Genomic DNA, 21,105 nt, shown 5'->3' with positions numbered 1-21,105 from the left:
TTGTTGTAGGCATCCATGATTCCTTGTACACGAAACAACCAAGGAATACCTAGCAACACATCACATCCGTTCAGTGGCATGATGTAAAATTCTTCAGCATCTACATTGGACTGGATATGTAGGCGCAACTTTCCGATGATGGGTGTCACAGCCTCTGTATGGCCAGGACATGCCAAACCTGCCTCTGCTGTATACCCCATCTCTTCAGGTCTGATTCCCAACTTTGAAGCCAATTCTGGGGAAATGAAGTTGGCTTTGGCCCCTCGATCAAAGAAGATAGGCAATGTTTGATCCCTGACCTTTCCCCATGCTTTGCAAACCTCACTTGCATCTGAATTTGACTTGTCGCCCACCATATCTGGCACTAGACCAGCCATGGGCTTCTTTCCTTTCTTGTCTTCCTTATCTTCAGAATCAGCTGTCCCTTTCTTATGTAAGCAATGTGGCCAGGCTGCTCACAGATGAAGCATTTGTTCTCTGACCTCAGGACCTTCTTTTGCTCTTCCGACTTGCGAGGAAAACGTCTTTCACCAAGAAGCAACAATAGAGGAAGTTTTCACCAAGTTTTCCGTGATTTGCGCTAGCAGCTTTGGATGTCAGCTTTTGGGACCATGTGCTTTTAGAACTTGGAAGCTTTTCATGTACCAAGGGCTTTTAAATATGTGCCATGGGCTCAGTATTTGGCACGTCTCTGCGTGGGAGTGCAAAGGACAGAGTACTGGCTTGTACCGAGTGGAAGCAATATAAAGAAATACCGAAAGGGGTGCTAAGGTTTGGGGCCAATGCTCTCTTGGGGTGGATGTCAAGAGGCTGTGGCAACCACTAACTTTAGTTGTTGGTTTCTTTCCCTTGATTTTTATTTAATTTTTGGGACCCTCCTTTTGCAGTCACAAATGGTTGGACATTGTGTGGCTAGTGTGGAACGGCCAATAGCCGAGAGTTTCACCCATAGGAGTGAAGGCAGGTCACCACGAGCTGGTCGAGCTGATCGGCACTGAAATCCGAGGAGTGAAAGGGTGGCTAGGCTCAGTTCAAAGTCATGTAGGCCCCACACGACACTTAAAAGTTGTGGGTACTAGGAAATTAACACTAAAGAGGCATAGGGGACACATGGCAGCTCCTGAGCAATTTTCTAGATTCATCAGCAAGAGGGGGCGCCCAAATTTGAGAAGGGGGACTGATTTTCAACTGAGTGTGACTAGTGTGTGTGAGAGTAGTGGGTGCAGGTGATCAGAGCTTTAATGGAAAGCTTGCCTTCTCCCTTGTCTCATGTAGCAAGATGATCTCCTCTCGTGCATCTCTCTCTCCCCTTTGCACATATGGTAATGCCCCACTAGTTGGAACTTGGGCTTCTCAGATGACCATGTATAGTTATGGGGGTTTTATGCGCATTTGCCAAGGCAAGAGCCTTCTGTACAAGAATTGGATTAGCTAATTGCTAGTCCCCCATAGGTATGCACGGTTCCATCGCGAAGGACTGAAAACGGAGAGTTTTCTTGCGTGAAAATCGGCGGATTCAAAGGGGAATTGTCCCATTGCGGGGGCACCCGAGACACGCGTAGGCGTGAAAATTACAGCCTGCTGTGTTTTTCTGCAGGTTTAGGGTTTCATGTGTAAACTGCAAAAGAAATCATCGAGGGAGCCTCGGGAAAGCCTGGGGATGCGTGTGTAGGGTTTTGGGCACTTGACAGTCACAAAATAGAGAATTAAAGTACGCTGAAATTGACCTGCAGCTCATCAGAAACCCTTCCAAAATGCAAGGGAAAGTGTCCTTGAAGTGTACTACCTACAGGGGTTTTGCGCCGTTAGGCTAGCGAAATTGGATTAAAAACCTGCAATGACAGCCATGGACAGGTTCGGACAGCTTGGTGAGAATTAGATGAAAGTGTTTGAATCATCTATTTGCAATAGGAATAAAGAAATACTGAAAGGGGTGCCAGTCTTTGGGGCCTACAGGGTGTCGATGTCTGCTTGGAAGCACTCTAGCTACCAAGCGGCGTTTTTGTTTGAAGTATATAATTTGAATCATAGGTTTATTCGTGGAGTTGCTTTGTGTCGTAAAGTTCAAGTAAAGATGGAGGTGAAAGCTAAAGTCTACCGCCCTCTAGTGAGCCTACGGGTCGGGACAAGATCACTTTTTTCCTTAAGAAGTGAGCCTTGGTTGGTTTTTGGCGAGGATAGAGAGCACAAGAACTTGGAATTATACTATGGCTGGTAGATTGAATGACACCAAGCAAGAGGGTTCATCTTCACAAGAAAAACATGTTGTTCCTCCTCTAGTGTTCGAGCGTGGCAAAAGTTCGCAGCCACCCCTATCTGTACCTTTTGTTGATGTGAATGTTCCATAAGGTCAAGGGTTTATGATTGGGCAACTAGACGAGGATGCGATTAGGACACGGTTGGTTGTTGCTGTGAATGTGTCTTCTCGGTTGGTGCAGAATCCTAGGATTATGGAATTTTTGCAAGCTCCACCAGTGTCACAACAGACAAGGAAACTTTCTCATGTAGAAGAGCCCGTTGAGGCTCAAGCCCATGTACCCTATGTGTCTCAAGAGGGTAGGGAGAACTTGCATGTTGCGGAGTCAATTGAGGCTCTGAGACAAATTCCTTCTGTCCATGAACTGGTGGTTAGGACACTGATTCCACAAGTTCAGCCAGCCACCTTTCAGAGTCCAAATGTTGCATTAAATGGACAAGGAACTAGTTTCCAGACTATGCAACAGGTTCACCACCCACGGTACATCTGGGATATTTTTGGGGCGGATCTGTGTTTCAGAGCATGGCTGGTTATGCGCCTAGAAACCAGCAATATATGCCAGGACCAGTCTTTGGGGTTATGCAAGGCATGATACCAAACCCCATGTATGGTAATATTGGCATGCAGCAAGGGTTTCAGTGCAATCAGGGCGAGTTTGGGGTGCCACAAGGCAATTTTGGCATGGCTGGTTTTCCCGACCAGCAGGCAAATATGGCACCGGTGACTCAGAATGCCAATGGTCAAGGGGCGCCGATGTTCCCTATTACAATGCCCATGTTGCAGACACTTCCCTATGATGATTTGGGAGCACTGGAAAAGCCAAAACCATACAAAGAAGGTGGTGCAGCTGTGAAGTTTGATACTTTCAGCGGCTTTGAGGATAAGATGAAGGTTCTCACTCTCACTTTGCTTTGGAATCCCTGTCTGAAGAGTATACCCACCCCTACGCCCTCTTGACCCTCGTGTGGAGAGAGAGAGAGAGAGAGAGAGAGAGAGGGCACTTGGGCGCCGACACGTAGCGTTTCAAAACGCATGGTGCTAGGGGCAAACGCCGCCGGCAAGGGAGATGGAGGGTTGTGAGTAAAACACCAAGAAGCAGAGAATGGGGGGGAAGGACGACACCGGCTCCACTTGCATTTTAGGATGCCATAGCAAAGAAGGTGTGGGGGGGGGGGGGGGGGGGAGTAGCACCGCCGGTTCTCCCCAAGGTTTCTCTTCGCCCTTCTGCACCAAGGCTCTGATACCATGTCAAAGTCGACGATGCGGAAAGAATGGGGCGGGGGGGGGGGGGGATGGGGGATGAAATGAAAGGTTATATTAACGTTTTCAGAAGGCCCAAATGAACTATGAGACGAAAAAGTTACAACGTGGTGAATCTGATACAATGTTTGAGAGAGAGAGAGAGAGAGAGAGAGAGAGAGAGAGTTTTAACGATGTAGGAAACTATCCCCGAAGATCTAGCCGACGAGGAGTTGAACTCAAGACCTGTTATTCAAGAGGGAAATGGCATAACCAATCTACCACACTTGGGTGATAGAAATGTTATACCATTTTCCTCTTTTTATTAGCGCACACATACACACCCACACACACCCCCGAGAAGAAGAGAATTTTAACGTCGTAGAAACTATCCCAACAGACCTTAAAGATCTAGCCGATGAGAGAGAGAGAGAGAGAGAGAGAGAGAGAGAGAGAGAGAGAGAGAGAGAGAGAGAGAGAGATATGAAATTGTCACTTTTTGCAGCCATATCCTCCATTATGTGATATCAAGGGAAGCTATGTGGCCCAATTTGAACATACAATATATCTTCGACCGACTTGTAAAGAAGTCTTGTCAAGAGGGGATGACTTTTGAAGCACTTCTAACAAGTTCCAACAGGAAATCTGAACCTGAAGTCAGAGAGTTGACGACTTGTGTCCTTTACTGCACCTGCTGATTGAGTGCAAATTTTGACTGAATTTGTAGGTTATCGGGCAGGTGACGAGCTGTATTGTGGTGGGGACTGTAAATATTTTCAAACAGTTGAGTCTTATGGAAAAACTCATCTTGGTTGGCCTGTTTAATGATCAGTGTCATTCAGTGATGCATCTGTGGAAAAATTCAATCTGCGGATTTTGTTTCAATGTCTCACGCTAGCAACTCTTAAACCAGTGCTTACAGAATGTGGTGATCAGCGGATTTTGTATCAATGTCTGACGCTAGCAACTCTTAAACCACTGCTTACAGTATGCTCCAGGAGCTCTTTATATATCCAGTGATCACAAACCCTTGAGCTCTTAAGACTCCAGGAGGTCTTTATATATTTCTGTGTCACCAGTAAATTACCAAGTACCACAGACACCGGCATAAGCCAATGGTGGTGCCTCTTCTCCTCTGCTGGGTGGATAACTATCTTCTTTTCTTGCAACTGCAACAATAGCAAGGAGTTGAAATCGACGTAATGAAATGTAGCGGTGTGTCTTTGTGCATTAGAAGGTTCAGTATTGTCATCAGGTTTTATTTATGATAAATTTATGTATGATTTTTATTGTTGGGATTGCCCTGTGGAGATGATAGAATTGTTGCTCTTTGCTGCTGGTAATAGCTTCGTTGTATAAGGTGCCTCCTAATATGTTCATCTACTTCTCAACTGGGAATCTGGCTCAAAGAAGACTAACTGTTGCATTTCTGTGAGCACAGCATACTTGAATTGCTAATACTACTATTTTAAATGCTGTTACTGTTGGCCTGCTTAAGGCATCTGCTTGGGACAAATACATGCATGGTTTGAAGGATTTGTGACCTATAGCAGATATTAGATGTTTTTCCTCTCAGATTTTGTTACTTAAAGTGGACCCCTTGCAAAGCGCTGCTAGCATTTTTCTGGGGAGTCGAGAAAATAATGCACACTGATAGCTTTCTTGGCAATCCTAGTTTATGAGCTGCATGTTCATTCAAACGGCAGTGGTTTTGGCACGAGTTTAGCAACTTATAACCATCACTTTTCCAGTGGTATGGGCTTCAATGGGTTAGAGAAAACCCGACAGGCTTAAGCAATTGCGTAGTGTAACTGCAATTCAAGAAGCATATCATAAATCAGTGCTTACTGCTATGGTAGACAGCTGGAGGCAAGCCGAAATCCCATTAACCATCTGTAAGGTGCATCAAAGGCAGCTCATTCTGAGATATGTTAAACTATAACCCCCCCCCCCCCCCCCCCCCCCCCCCGGGGAAAAAACCCCTCTCTCTCTCTCTCTCTCTCTCTCTCTCTCTCTACACCTATCAACATCTTGGAGCAGACGACCTATTGATGGCCTTCCTGTGAACTTATGGTTTGGGACGAATAAAATCTCTAAGCAATAAGTAATGTTTGTCTTTTTTCTTTTTGCAAATGGAGTGGGGCTTGGTATTGGCCCGAAGGCATTACGCCAGCCTGGCAGCATACAAGGATAATAGATTTGATAGTGAAAAAAACCCTTTGAGATATTCAGTGATTACAAACCCTTGATCGGAGGAGTGGGAAGAAAGTAGCAAAATTAGGCCACCATGAGGGCGGGAGGAAGTCGAAATCTCCACCAAAGAATCGTTGATGGCCAACTCCGAATCTCCAAGGGCGTGTACAATTGTACATCCCAATAGAAGAGACATCACCACTGCAAGAAGACTGTACACGTGTGTGCTTGGGGTGAGTATGTTTTGCATGATTGCTTGTGGTTGAGGTGTGTGCACTTGTATGTTTGCTTGTTTATTTGTTCTTTTTTTGTTTATTCTTGTGTTTGATGGGTGATTCAGATTTGGAATTGGTTTGGTGGGTGTGGGAAGCTTGTACAGTTTTTGTGTTGAAATGTTAGGGTCGTGTTGATCATTGCCAGGGATGGTTAAGAGGCTCTCCCCCCCATATGAATAGTAATCTCTATTTGTGACCTTGAATTTGGGACTTCCAAGGAAGAAGTCTATTTTCCATCACTTAACTGAAATTATAAACCCTCAACTACGGTTTTGAGATTGTATAGTAAGGACATGCTACGCAACGGAGCTAATTGACATCCTATGGAAATGGTAAGGGCCCAACTTGGAGGATACTTGTGACTCTCCACTGGAAGTGAGCACCTTATCCTTCATCATAGAAACACAGTCTTTTCATTACTTACAAAGAATGGCTTTGTTGTAGACATGTAGTAGTGTTAGTGTGTATACGCGCTTCACCAGGGGCACTTTTCTCCCACTGGGTTTTTCCCCCTGGACATCCGGTGTGAAAGGACACCTTATCTCTTAGGGTTTCATATAAGCTTTGTAGCTCTGAGTTTGTATACAATTATTATTCCAATACAAAGAGAGAGACTACAGAGATCTCGTACACAAGCTCTGTGTCTTCTCCTTCTCCATCTTCTTCCTACTCTGAGTTGCTGTCTTCCTTCTGTTTCCTGTTTCATCATCTTCAACAATTGGTATCAGAGCAAGATGATTTCCAGAGCCTCTACTTGCGTTTTCGCGTCCGCGCGCGCAATCGCAGTTTTCAGGCAGTTTTCGGAAAATTTGTTCGTGGGAGCATCCTCGACGTTCCGGGAGTATTCTGAGTAGGGGACCTGGGGTTTTACCCCCCTTTCGAAGCCGTTCGAGCCCTCAGAATTTCGTTCTGAGCAGCGTAGCAGAAGTTACTTTTCCGAGGCGTTTAGATCAAGAGGGTGTGCTTTTTGACAGATTTTCTTCAGGTAAACAGTTCTTTTGGGAAGCAGCTTGTCTTAGCTTTGTGCTGAGATTTTGTGTAGAGTTTTGCTTGGATTGGAGAGGAGATTTGTGAATCTTTTGGAGGTTCTTTTGCTCTCTTGTGTGCATCTACAGTATGGCTCAATCTACGGAGAAAGAGATTTTTGGTGCGTTTACATCCGAAGACAAATTGGATGGTATCAACTATTCTCTTTGGTCTTTTATGGCCAAAAATGTTTTGGTTGGTAAAGGATTGTGGGATTATGTATCTGGAGATGAAGTTCGTCCAGGTAGCATTGCACCTGTCACGCCTGGTCGTGGTTCAGCTGGTGGTGCAGGACCCTCACAAGTCACTCCAGAGCAAAAGAGATGGGATACTAAAGATGCACAGGCTATGGCTGTGATTGCCTTAACCATAAAGAGGACAATCACACCACATATCAGATCTTGCAGAACTTCCGAGGATGCTTGGAACACTCTGCAAGCTATGTTTGGAGGAAGAAATGCTGCCAGAATAGAGTTTTTGAAGAAACAACTTGACAAAATACAGATGGACGAAGGTGACGATATTGTCGAGCATCTTACAAAAATCAGGGATCTTAAAGAGCAATTGCTTAGCATTGATGAAGTGATTCCAGAGAAGGACTTGGTTTCCAAAACACTCAATTCACTACCACCATCTTATTTGACTTTTCAGACTTCTTTGACTCTGTCTTTGCGAGCTAATCCTGACCCTCTTCATTTTGAAGAGTTAGTGGCTTTGCTATTGCAGGAGGATCAATCACGTAAGAACAAGTCTTTACAGGTGGATGGTATGGATCATGCTCTCGTTGTACAGAACAAAAACAGGGGTAAAGAGAGTGCTCATCACTCCAAGTCTGGTGCAGGACAGTCTTCAGAGAAATCTAAAGGTGATTCCGACAAGTCCAAGAAGAAAGGTAAATGTCACTACTGCAAGAAACCTGGTCACTACATTAATGAGTGTAAAAAGCGAATTGCTAAAGAAAAGAAGAAAGAGTCAAGTTTGGTTGTTTCAGCTTCTAGTGATTCTTCTACAGCTAAAGAAGAGTCTGCAAACTTTGTGCAGGATTCTTATGCTTTTGTAGTATGTTCAAATTTTTCTGCTTGCAGTGTTGACAAGACACAAATGATTTGGTACTTTGATAGTGGTGCATCCAGGCATATTACTTCAAGGAAGGATTTGTTTTGTTCATTGGATACAGCTCCAGCAGGAAAGAAGGTGACATGTGCAAATAATGCTTCTTATCCAATCAAAGGCGTTGGTAAGATTTTGATTACCATTTCAGATGGTTCAGATTTATGCTTGCCAGATGTCTTATATGTTCCAGGGATCAAGAAGAATTTGTTGTCTGTATCCTCTCTTGCAAAAAATGGTCTTCGGGTCATTTTTGAGGATGACAGATGTGTTGTACGAGATCGAGAGAATGGTTATTCTCTTATCACTACAGGTACGCTGGAAAATGGACTATTTGTGCTAGATCGTTATGAAAAGCAGATTCAGGTATGTATTGCAGAAACAAAGACTCAGGCCATGCAGGATGCTGAGTTGTGGCATGCTAGATTTGGGCATGTTAGTTATGGCAGTTTGATGACTTTACAACGTCATAATATGGTGCATGATTTGTCTTTATTGGAGATGCCACCAAGACATGTATGTGAAGGTTGCGTTCTTGGAAAGATGCACAGATTTGCATTTTCGCAGGATGGTTCAGTTAGAGCGACACGAAAGTTGCAGCTTGTACACAGTGATGCATGTGGTCCTATGAGGACGCCATCTTTGGGAAACAGCCTTTATTTTGTGACCTTCATTGATGACTTTTCCAGGTTTTGTTGGGTGTATCCACTCAAAGCAAAGTCAGATGTGTTTGCAGTTTTTCAACATTATGTCGCCATGGTTGAAAATGAAACAGGTTGCAAAGTACAGACTCTTCGTACCGATCGAGGAGGTGAATACATGTCAGGTGCATTTAAGGATTTTTTGGGAAAGAAAGGCATTAAACACCAATGCACTATGCCATACACACCACAACAGAATGGTGTTGCAGAAAGGAAGAACAGGTCTTTAATGGAGACAGCTAGATGTATGCTCAAGGCTAAGAGTTTGCCTCATAAGCTATGGATGGAGGCAGTTGCTTGTGCAGCACATGTTTTGAACAGGTGTCCTACTCGTGCCTTGAAGACCATTACTGCATATGAAGCTTGGTATGACAAAAAACCTTCAGTCAGTTATCTTCGTGTTTTTGGTTGTCTTGCTTATGCTCACATCCCTCAGCAGTTACGTGGGAAGCTTGATGATGAGGCAATCAAATGTATATTTGTGGGGTACAGTAGTGGAAGTAAAGGTTATAGACTTTACAATCCTGCTACAAACAAGATTTTTGAAAGTCGTGATGTAATTTTTGCAGAAACTACTGCTCAACCTATGGTTGCTTTTGATGTACCTCATATGCAGACACATGATGTATTTGAAGGTTTGCTTCCTTCTTTTGTGGAAAATCAAGATTCACAACAGGTTGATAATCTTGATCAATCTTTTGATCAGCATGTGACACCTCATGATGTAGAGGAAATTGTGCGTGAAGAGCAAGAAGTTCTCAGGGAAGAAAGAACCTTGCCTAAATGGGTTCAGAAAACTTTGCAGGATAGCAAGTTGGATGCACCGTTGCCACGGAAAATACGTGCTGGTACTACTTTTGGCAGAGAGCAAGTAGATTTGGCTTGCTTTAGCACTCTTTGTGATGCAGATGAGCCTGATTCATGTGAACAAGCTTTAGAGTGTGTTCAGTGGAAAGATGCTATGCAGCAAGAAATTGATTCTATTCATAAGAATCATACATGGGATCTAGTGGACTTGCCTACAGGTAAAAAGCCTATTGGTACAAAGTGGGTTTTTAAGGTAAAAAGGAAACAAGATGGTACTGTTGACAGGTACAAAGCAAGGCTTGTGGCAAAAGGCTATGTGCAACAGAAAGGCATAGATTATGATGAAACCTTTGCTCCTACTTCTCGTGCGTCCACAGTTAGATCACTAGTTGCAATTGCTGCTCATCATGGTTGGAAAGTGCATCAGTTGGATATCAAAACTGCTTTTTTGAATGGTGATTTGCAGGAAGAAGTTTATGTAAGTCAACCAAGTGGTTTTGTTGTAAAAGGTCAAGAGAAAAAGGTATGTAGATTGCGTAAAGCTTTGTATGGTCTCAAAAAGGCTCCAAGAGCATGGTATGAGAAGATACATACTTATTTGATTGGCCAGGGATTTCAGAATAGTCCAACAGAAAGTACTTTGTATGTCAAAAAGAGAGATGGAGTTCTCATTATGCTAACACTTTATGTGGATGATATGCTTCTTACAGGCAATACTGCAGATGAAATTGAAGCGTTTAAAGATGCTTTGAGAAAAACCTTTGAGATGTCTGATCTTGGTTTGCTACATTATTACTTGGGTATTCAGTTTGTGCAATCAGAGGATGGCATATACATGTTGCAGGCAAAATATTTGCATAAAATTTTGGACAAGTTTGGTATGCAAAATTGTAAGCCAATCTCTACACCCGTAGAAACTGGATCAAAGTTGAGCATGCATGATGCTGGAGAACCTTTTGATGTACATACTTATGCAGCAGCGGTTGGTTGCTTGATATATTTGGCAAGCAACACTCGTCCAGACATTCAATTTGGGGTTTCACAAGCAAGCAGATTTATGCACAGCCCAGGTATGCATCATTGGCAAGCTGTGAAGCGCATACTTCGTTACCTTTCAGGTACCCCTAATCTTGCCATGTTCTTTCCAAGGGGGGATATGTATGGAAAGCACAGTTCTATGCAGCTTCTTGGTTACAGCGATTCAGATTGGGCTGGTGATTTTGACACACGACATTCCACAAGTGGCAATTGTTTTTTCTTGGGAAATGCATGTATATCTTGGCTAAGCAAGAAGCAACCCACAGTGGCTACATCAACTTGTGAAGCTGAGTACAGGGCAGCTTTCACGGCAACAGTTGATTGTGTATGGACACGCAGGTTATTGGCAGATCTTTGTGAGTGTCAACAGGCACCCACTACCATTTTCACTGACAGTCAGAGCGCTATTGCAGTTGCAAGGAATCCAGTATTTCATGCAAGAACAAAGCACATAGAGGTTCACTACCACTATGTCAGGGAAAGGCTACATGCAGGGGAGATCACACTAACTTACTGTCCTACACAGGATAACATTGCAGATCTATTCACGAAGGCGTTATCACGAGAAAAGTTTGAAGCTTTCCGAAAAGCTTTGGGCTTACTCTCATACACATGATGATCTGCTACCTTGTACGGATTCACACTATCACTACAGGGGGGATTTGTAGACATGTAGTAGTGTTAGTGTGTATACGCGCTTCACCAGGGGCACTTTTCTCCCACTGGGTTTTTCCCCCTGGACATCCGGTGTGAAAGGACACCTTATCTCTTAGGGTTTCATATAAGCTTTGTAGCTCTGAGTTTGTATACAATTATTATTCCAATACAAAGAGAGAGACTACAGAGATCTCGTACACAAGCTCTGTGTCTTCTCCTTCTCCATCTTCTTCCTACTCTGAGTTGCTGTCTTCCTTCTGTTTCCTGTTTCATCATCTTCAACATTTGTGGCATGTTCATGATGTGGAACTATGGTGTAAATTATGCAAGGTTGTCTATGAACTTCGTAACTACGAGCTTGAACCATCTATTGTCCGTGCCACTATCTTCCTTGGCTTCAAAAATCAAGATTCTTGTTTTAATATTATATTCTTTGTTAACCATGTTGATCACTATTGCATTTATCTACCAAATGAAGAGAAGCATTTGATATTACATGTGACCATTTTATATAATTCTCCTCGAGTCCAATATTGGAAGCCCAAAGCCAATTCCTAATACAGGAGTCCCTGTACTTCTAAAAAGTTTGTGAGTATAGTAATACGAGAGAATAGCGCCAACACCCCTTGCACACTCATCTAAAACGATGGAGCGTGGCATGATTGGTGATTAATTGTAGCATCGTGTGCCACAAATTTGATTAATATTCATACATGTGATAGAAAAAGGCACCCTTAATTGATCTCTCTTTCTCTCTCTCTCAAACATACCATTGGCAAGCATGAAAGACTAGGACAAAATACCTGAGCTTAGATGGAACGATGTTAGTATACATATATTCAGAGCAACACATTGTTCATAGCATAAAGGTATTATGCAAGCCTTCTCTTCAAGTTGTTACATCTCTTCAAATGCATTCAATGCCAAGTATGGGCAGTATAAGTAGGGCACCCTTTATTTTATTAGATAGATGTTGGATTTTTTGACCGTGTTATCGAAAGAATCATGATGATGCCATTACCTAACAATGCTTTTATATTTGGTTTCCTCTTCCTTGTACTTTGAACACATATCCTCACAAACCACATCATGATGCTGCCTCTTGGATTCATAGAAAGGATCTACAATTCCCCACCACATAGAGCTTTCAGAATCCCATGCATTTATAATTACCACGATCTTTATATACCGTTTTGAAGTAAATTCACGCCCAATTTTTTCCATTAGAGATTTAAAGAAAAAGGGTAATAAAATAAGCAACAACTCTAGGAAAAGTGTCATGCTGTGAGGAATGAGAACACATTGGTAAAGAGTAGGAGAGAGATCAGTGGCAGAGTGAGATGCACCATGATGTAAAAAGCGAGGGAAAGAACTTGTTATTGCACATTAGCAGAAATTGAGGGTATGAACATGTTTTTATTGAACTAAAAAGACGTAAAGGGAGAAAATCTCTTTTTTGCTAGTGACTTGTCATCTCTTGAAGTGTGTTGATATGTCTGTCCAACATGGTTATGCCAAGAATTATCTGAGCTCTTTTGAGTAGATGCAAACTGTGTTTCAAATGCAATCACCTATGTATGCAACATGAAGGCTTATGGAATCGCGCAATACGTTGACACCGGGAGAGAATTTACAATGAGACTGCTAGTTGAAGGCTCTTGAAGAACCAGATATTGCTTTATCTACAACATGTATGCCGAATGCAGTGTCATCACAAAAGCACAAAAATTTCTATGGAAGGAAAAAGACAACAATATCTAATTATTGTTTGATTCAATATGCTCTTCTAGATACTTGCCAAAAATGCGGAAATGTGAAGCTTGGACAAATTTGCCATCGAGTGTACATGCATATGTAGTAATCACAAACATGTATGCATCTGATGGCCTGCAAGAGGACACACAAAACGTTAAATGCATGACAATCAAGAATGGCACTCAGAAACAACAAAGAGTTGGGAATGCCACAACGAAGCTGTGAGGCGCAATTGTTGGATTGACGCAAGAGGAGTCGGCATCCACAAAGCAAAGAAGCCTAGTTGAAATTATAAGATGATGAAAAATCGTGTGGAATCCTCACAAAGTAGATAGAGTGCTTTGGGATGAGAATATTGGAAACTTTAAGAAAAAAATTGGAGTCCAATGTATTTTAACCGATTGAAATTGTGAAATCTCGGCTAGATTTTGAGCTTGCCTTGAAGAAATCCAAGAGATTTACACAAGTTTTAGTGTAAATACCCACAAAAGCTTTAAATTTTGACCTAAAAATAGGAAAAATTTCAAGTTTTCCCTTATTTTCTATGCTTGGAAAAAATGTATTTTTCTAGCCCTGAATATTGGTATCATCTGTCATTGCAGAAAGCAGATGAGTGCTTTGTGATGAGTAAAATGGTATGATGTGCCAGCCATGACATGATTTGCAATGCTTTGATTCACATGTACGCTCGAGACCTTGCAAAAGTTGTTTCTAAGGTTTTTGTTCAGGCTGTTGTCTTGCGGAGTTTAGACGGTATAGACGATATATCTGTTGTTAACAACGGCTAACACATGCGACACCGATTGTGCACCAAGTTTGAGATTTTCTATGGATGTGCACAATATTTCCTATCCACATTGTATAAGGTCAAGCTTGGGCTCATTGGGAGTTCCAAATTATATATGCTAGCTAGAGGGCTCAAACTGAATCCCATAGTAGAAAGGATTGTGGTGTAAGCCTTTACGCAAATAGGCTTCATTCTTGAGTATCCATTTTTGAGAGCTCTTTCTTGAGTGTTCACTTTATGGATGGCCTAGCCTTGAGCTTAATGCCCATGCTTAGAAGACTAGTGCTAATCCATTATAATTAGAGAAGCATTTCTTAATCTAATATTTACTTTTTTCATTAGTCTTAATTCTTCTATATTCTATTGTGTCATGAAGTAATTTCATCTTCTCATTATTCTAGATTTGAGTGTATGTGATGACTTCTTGTTTATTGACCACTCATATCCTTCTATGAGCATTTGATTTGAGATATTTAACATCTCTAATTAGGTTGATTCTTAATCTTGTGATTAGTGTATGTGTCCTATTGTTTGCTCATGTGTGGATGGATTTAACGAAACTCTAGCACCATTCACCTTGTGTGTGTAGCTTTTGATGAAGTATCGTGATTGGAATGTGGTGATTAGAGAGGCCAACACCAATGCAATTAGTGTGTGCTTTGAGATTCTAGTATATGGCAAGTTGCACTTTGGTGGGCTTAATGTGTGTAGGTGATGCTTGGTTGATGATGTGATTAGAGTTAATGATTCATGGCTAATCTTTATTGCATTGGAAGAACATTCTTTTGAATCCTCTCATTCAATACATCCAATGATGCTCATGCTTCCATGCCCTAGCCGGGTTGTCGATCCTAGGATTGATAATTTAGTTGGTTTTGGGTTGATTAGGTTATGCTACGATTGCCCCCAACAGTTGGCTCCGTTGTCGGGATCGATAACCTAAGCTAGTGAGTATAAGATGTTTAGAATAGAGTAATTTCACTACTAATTTCATTAGTTTTGAGTGTGTGTGACTCAAATTTTGGAGTGATTTGATGATGTTTGTGTAAGTAATTGAAGCTAAATATTAAGTTATAAACACTCCAAACCCCCAATTCCATCCCCAATTTAACTAATTTCACACTAACCATTACGAATTTCGTTTCATTTCCATGCTAATCATACTAATTCCATGCTAACTTTTACTAATTTTTGACTAGCTAACCTAACCGCTAACATTTGAAGTGTAATGTATGTTTAATCCCCTTACAAGAGGTGGAATCAATACTTTTATCAAGTTATTTGTGTTAATCCACGCTTAATCTATTGATTTAAGTGGTTGATTTTTGGCCTACAACAATGGTCAATTTTTGGGTTAATTTGGAAGAGCCACACATGTGTGTGCATGGTGGAATCGTCACGTGGAGCAAGGATTAACTTGGATGCAATCGATTGTAAGTGCATTGGCCTACTCCATTCATATTTTGCGTGATTAATTTGATTTGAATGTGTTGCTAATTTATTGCTAAAATTAGGTGTGTAAGTAAATTGACATACTTTGAGAGCCTAATTTGATTGTTTTGGAATGAAATTGAAGGTCAACTTTGACTAATGAATGATGTGTGTGTCAAGATTAAGCTTGATTTGCAACAAGAATTCATGTGTGTGCATAAAAATCATTGTGTGTGTAATGCACCAAAGAGGAAAAAAACTGCATAAAATTCAAGTGCGTGTGCACCTGATCTTGAGTATGTGCATGCATAGAAATTGATGAAATTAATGATTTATGAATGTGCAATCATGTAAGTGATGTGTATGCTAGGTTAATTCAATCATTGGATAAACCTAAATGCCAAAAAATTGGGCAAAATTTGTGTGCGTGCCCATCCAATACCACTTGATTTTCAATGATTGATGGTCAATTGGGGCACCCAATTACTTTTTGATCGTAAAATGTGCATCAAATATGTGTGCAATCAGTAGGTGTAAACCTAATTGCATTGCCAATTGAGCCAAATTTAAACTTTTGTGCTTCATTTTCGAGTGTGTGCATTGCTTGATTAGGTCAAAATAGTGTTAATTTTGTTGGAATTAGGGTTGCAGAGAAACACACACAACTTGGAGAAGACGAAGGAAGCTCAAGGCACACAATAGAGAGTGTGTTACTTGGTGTGCAATGGAAAGATAGATAGCCCTAGAGTGATGGGCGTATATACAATGCTCGGGGGAAAAAACCTCCTAAAGAGGGAAGAAATGCCCTGGCGGTCCTAGTGTGTTCACACACATCACTACCACATGTATATGGTAACAAATCTCCCCTGGAGTGATGCTGTGAACGAGAGCTGGCACATGAATAAAGAGAAGTGCCATGCCCTGAGGACATGATCACTCCACAAAGGGGAGTAAGCCCAAAGCTTTGCGGAAAGCTTCAAGCTTCTCACGAGACAATGATTTTGTGAAAAGATCTGCAAGGTTGTCTTGTGTTGGCACATAAGCCAAGCTGATCTCTCCTGCTAAGAGCCTCTCCTTGACATAGTGGTAATGCACCTCAATGTGCTTTGTGCGAGCATGAAAGACTGGGTTCCTCGCAACTGCCAATGCACTCTGATGTCAGTGTAGATAGTGTTGGCAGTGTCCTATCCAACACCCAAATCAGCCATAAGGCGTCTGAGCCATACACACTCAACCGTAGCTGTGAAGACTGCCCTGTACTCAGCCTCACAACTCGAAGTGGCCACAGTAGGTTGCTTCTTGCTCAACTATGATATACATGCACTGCCAAGCATGAAACAAAAACCACTTGTGGACACTCTCGTGCCAAAACAAACAGCCCAATCTGAGTCCGAAAAAGCATGTAAGTCTGGCGGCAATGATCCCCTCTTGGGATAAAACAAGCCAAGATGTAAAGTGCCACTAAGATAGCGGAAAATCCTCTTGACAGCCTGCCAATTCTTAGACCCTGGGCTATGCATAAATCTGCTGACCTGTGAGACTGCAAACTGAATATCCGGCCTTGTGTTGCATACATAAATGAGGTAGCAAACAACAGTTTGATAAAGAGTGACATTAGCAGGATCACCAGCATCATGTAGACTCAACTTCAAACCTGTTTCCATGGGAGTGGCAATAGGTTTGCAATTATCAAGTCCAAACTTACATAGCAATGTCTCTATGTCACTTTTCTGACACAAGGCAATACCACCATCACATTGCTTAAACTGTATACCGAAGTAATGATGCAACAGCCCCAAATCTTTCATCTTGAAAGTAGCATTCAAATCAGCCTTAAATTCAACAATATGTCTCTCATTTGGTCCAGTGATCAGCAAATCATCAACATAAAGCACCACAATATAGAAGTACATCACCCTCACGCTTTACATACAATGTTCTTTCTGTTGGACTGTTATGAAAGCCTTGTTTGACCAAATGAGTGTCAGCTTTCTCATACCAAGCACGAGGAGATTACTTCAATCCATACAAAGCCTCGTTACATTTGCACACTTTGTCCTCTTGTCCTTTTATGACAAAACTGCGAGGCTGCGTTACATAAACTTCCTCAAATATGTCACCATTCAAGAAAGCAGTAACAATGTCTGATTGATGTACATCCCAACCAAAATGAGCTGCCAATGCACATAGAAAACACACTGTAGTCATACGACAAGTGGGAGCAAAAGTCTCTTCATAATCTATGCCTTTTTGTTGTGCATAACCCTTTGCAATAAGTCGAGCCTTATGGCGATCGATCTCACCATCCGGCTTGCGTTTCAACTTGTAAACCCACTTCGTACCAATGGCGTTTTTGCCAGGAGGCAAATCACATAAAGTCCATGTGTCATTTTCTATAAGTGCATCATATTCTGCTTCCATGGCAGCCATCCAATTTTCTGAATTCTGTGCTTCATCAAAAGACACAAGCTCCTCAACATCATGTAAACTAGACACAGCCAAAGCATAACAATCTGATGCATAAGATGCATGGCGAGAGCCTGAACGAGTACGACTAGACAAAGGTGCATCCAATTTACTGTCACGCAAAGTGTGCACCAGCCATTTTGGCATACCTCTTGCCTGCTCATTTTCAGCCCTTTCCTCATCAAGTACATCATGTACATTTGCATCAGTACTAGGTTGATCTGTAACATTTTCAGAGAACCCCCATAGGCTGTACATTTGCCTCATTGGAACTTACATTCGTATTTCCACCACTGAAAAGAGGCAACAAAGTGTCATAAATGTCCTGTGAGCTTACATTACTGTCTTTAGTACATGACAGCAAGGGTTGAACAGAATCTTTCACAAACACTACATCCCGTGAAACCAGAATACGTTTTGTTTGTGGATGATACAACCTGTAGCCTTTGCTTTCAGCACTATAACCAACAAAAATACATTTGACAGCTTTATCATCCAATTTTCTGCGCTGCATTTGTGGCACCAAAGCATATGCCAAATAGCCAAAAACACGCATGTGCTCAATAGAAGGCTTTCTATCATGCCATGCTTCATTTTGAGTAATAGATTACAAAGCTTTCGTAGGACACATGTCAAGTACATAAGTGGCACACATGATGGCCTCAAGCCAAAAAGAATGCGGCAAAGCTTGACTTTTGACCATACATCGTGTCATTTCCATTTGTGACCTGTTTTTCCTCTCAGCAACACCATTTTGCTGAGGTGTATAAGGCACTGTACATTGGTGTTTTATCCCACGACTAGCCAGAAATGCATTAAATTCATGAGACATATACTCCCCCCCTCGATCGGCACGGAGGGTGCCCATAGTACATTTCTAGACATTTTCAGCCATAGCCAAAAATTGTTTGAAGCACATAAAAACTTCGGACTTCTCTTTAAGCGGAAATACCTATGCATGCCTGGAGTAATCATCAAATGAAAGACACGAAGTACAGGTAATTGCCCAAGGACGGAGTTTGCATGGGCCCACAAACATCACTATGCACAAGCTGCAACCTGCATGTGGCCCAAACTGAACCATCCTTTGGAAACTTAGAATGCTACATCTTACCCAAAATACAGCCTTCACAAACATGTTTGACAGGTGCTTCAAGAGGGGAGGCGGCAAAGAAGCAACCATATCAGATTTTTGCAAACGCAGCAAACTGGCAAAATTCAGATGACCAAAACGTGCATGCCAAAGTTTTGCATCTGAAATAGCCCTTGAATCTGCAACAGCATTTGAAATTTTTTTTCCACACTTGTCATACAAAGTGAGCTTATACAGCCCACGGCACAAAAGGCCAGATGCAACAATTTCATCACCAAAACTGAGATCATGAACTGTACATCTGTCATCCACAAATTTGACTACAAGTCCAAGTCTAGCAAGTGCAGATACAGACAAGAGATTCTTCTTGATCCCAAGTACATAAAGTGCATCAACAAGTGTGAAAGAACTGCCATTAGCAGCAGTAAGCACAATCTTTCCAACTCCCTGAATTGGATAAGAGGCATTGTTGACACAAGTGACTGAATTCCCATGAGGGACAGACTCGAGAGAGGTAAACAATTCACGATGTGAGGTAATGTGCTTTGTAGCACCAGTGTCGAAATACCACACATGGACAACAAGATTATAAGTGCACTCTGCACTAAAAGCCCATTCTACATCAACATCAGCATTACAGTCTCCTTTTACAGAAGACTCAACAATGGCTGCATTTGTAGTGGAACCAGCATTTGCAGTGGAACCACCCTCTTTCTTCTTAGCCTCTTTTGCCTTCAACTTAGGACACTGCTTGATCAAGTGATCATTAGCTTTACAATAATGACACGTATCTTCTTTTTTCCCTTATCACCAGAATTTCCATACGAATTGCTGTCAGCAGAAACATTAGGAACAGAATTTTTGCCACTCGCAGCAAAACCATAAGAAGTGGCTGCATTGCTGTTACCACCCTTTCTTTGAGAAGCAATAAAAGCATGTTCAACTGCACGCTGCCTAGTCCTGTTTTTTCTGGAAAGTGACTCTTGCAACAGCAATGTGCATAATGCATCAAACTTGACAACTTCAGGATTTCCTTGGGTCATAAGTCTCCAAGTACTAGCAAAAGTCTGGTAAGAATCTGGTAAGGCATCAAGAACAGTCTGCACAAGGGAACTGTCTGAAATAACTTCACCTGCAGAAATAAGTTGCTCATTGATATCCTTGACACTAGCAAAGAAAGTGTCCATATCTTAAGACCTCATGGATAATCTTCAACTCCAACTCTTTACGCAGCAAAGCAATTTTAGCCTTATTGCGACTTGCATAAAGACTTGCTAAAATATCCCAAGCCTGTTTTGCAGATTTTGCTGAACGGATGTGAGGAACAATGGTGCGCTTCACAGACAACGCAATCAATGCGTGAGCCTGCGCATCCTTAACATCCCAACAAGCTTGTTCTGCCGTAGGCAAAACAACTCTAACAGCTGCGATCCTTGCAGCAAGACCTGCAACATCCTCAACATCGCCTACATCCTCAGAACCAAGATGTACATAAATGCCCTGCACAATGTTCCAGATGCCCTTTGACACAAGAACATGTTGCATCATATAAGCCCACATAGGGTAATTGTCCCCATCCAACCTATCCTCAACAGCAAACATCTTGAACACATCTGTGTTGTTGTTGTTAGCCATGGTAAATGATGCACCTGATGTGAAAACTGCTCAAAAATAGGAGAAACGAAACGGGAACAACACGTGCTATATAGCACAAACCGTAGAATACTGTAAGGCACCTATTATGCAGAAAAGGGCACTGACAGAAATTCTGCACAAAATGACGAAATTGCCTGTGCAGACCTGTCTGTAGTGGAAACAGAGGCCAAAATGAGCCCAAATCAAAAATTCACCTGCGAACGCTCGCCAAAGCTCACTGAAATCAAAGAACGTGAGCAGGCGTGTACTGGAGCAGCTGGCGACTAAGCCTGGGAGGATGCAACCTGCTCTGATACCAATTGTTGGAATTAGGGTTGCAGAGAAATGCACACAGCTTGGAGAAGACGAAGGAAGCTCAAGGCACACAATAGAGAGTGTGTTACTTAGTGTGCAATGGAAAGATATATAGCCCTAGAGTGATGGTGTATATACAATGCTCGGAGAAAAAAACCTCCTAAAGAGGGAAAAAATGCCCCGGCGGTCCTAATGTATTCACACACATCACTACCACATGTATATGGTAACAAATTTTTGACAAATTGAGCATGCATACCTTCATTTATGCTTGATCGAAGGTACAATTTGAGCATTACAATGTGGAATTGATGGCTTTT

General features: G+C 42.0%; 1 protein-coding gene across 1 annotated transcript in view; it reads left to right on the top strand.

The window, feature by feature from the left end:
* Positions 1-4,533, top strand: part of LOC147445077 (methionine aminopeptidase 2B-like) — a 104,749-nt gene extending 100,216 nt beyond the window's left edge. The window contains exon 12 of the mRNA XM_086527566.1: positions 4,002-4,533. Coding sequence (XP_086383692.1) covers positions 4,002-4,112 — 111 coding nt within the window. The 3' untranslated portion in view covers positions 4,113-4,533. The remainder of the gene's footprint in view (positions 1-4,001) is intronic.
* The last annotated feature ends 16,572 nt before the right edge of the window (positions 4,534-21,105 follow it).

This window comes from Adiantum capillus-veneris, chromosome 13 (assembly GCF_014529385.1).
Source record: "Adiantum capillus-veneris isolate H3 chromosome 13, ASM1452938v2, whole genome shotgun sequence".
Classification (NCBI taxonomy): domain Eukaryota; kingdom Viridiplantae; phylum Streptophyta; class Polypodiopsida; order Polypodiales; family Pteridaceae; genus Adiantum; species Adiantum capillus-veneris.
Note: the sequence above shows the minus strand (reverse complement) of the source record. Positions and strands in the feature narration are given on the sequence as shown.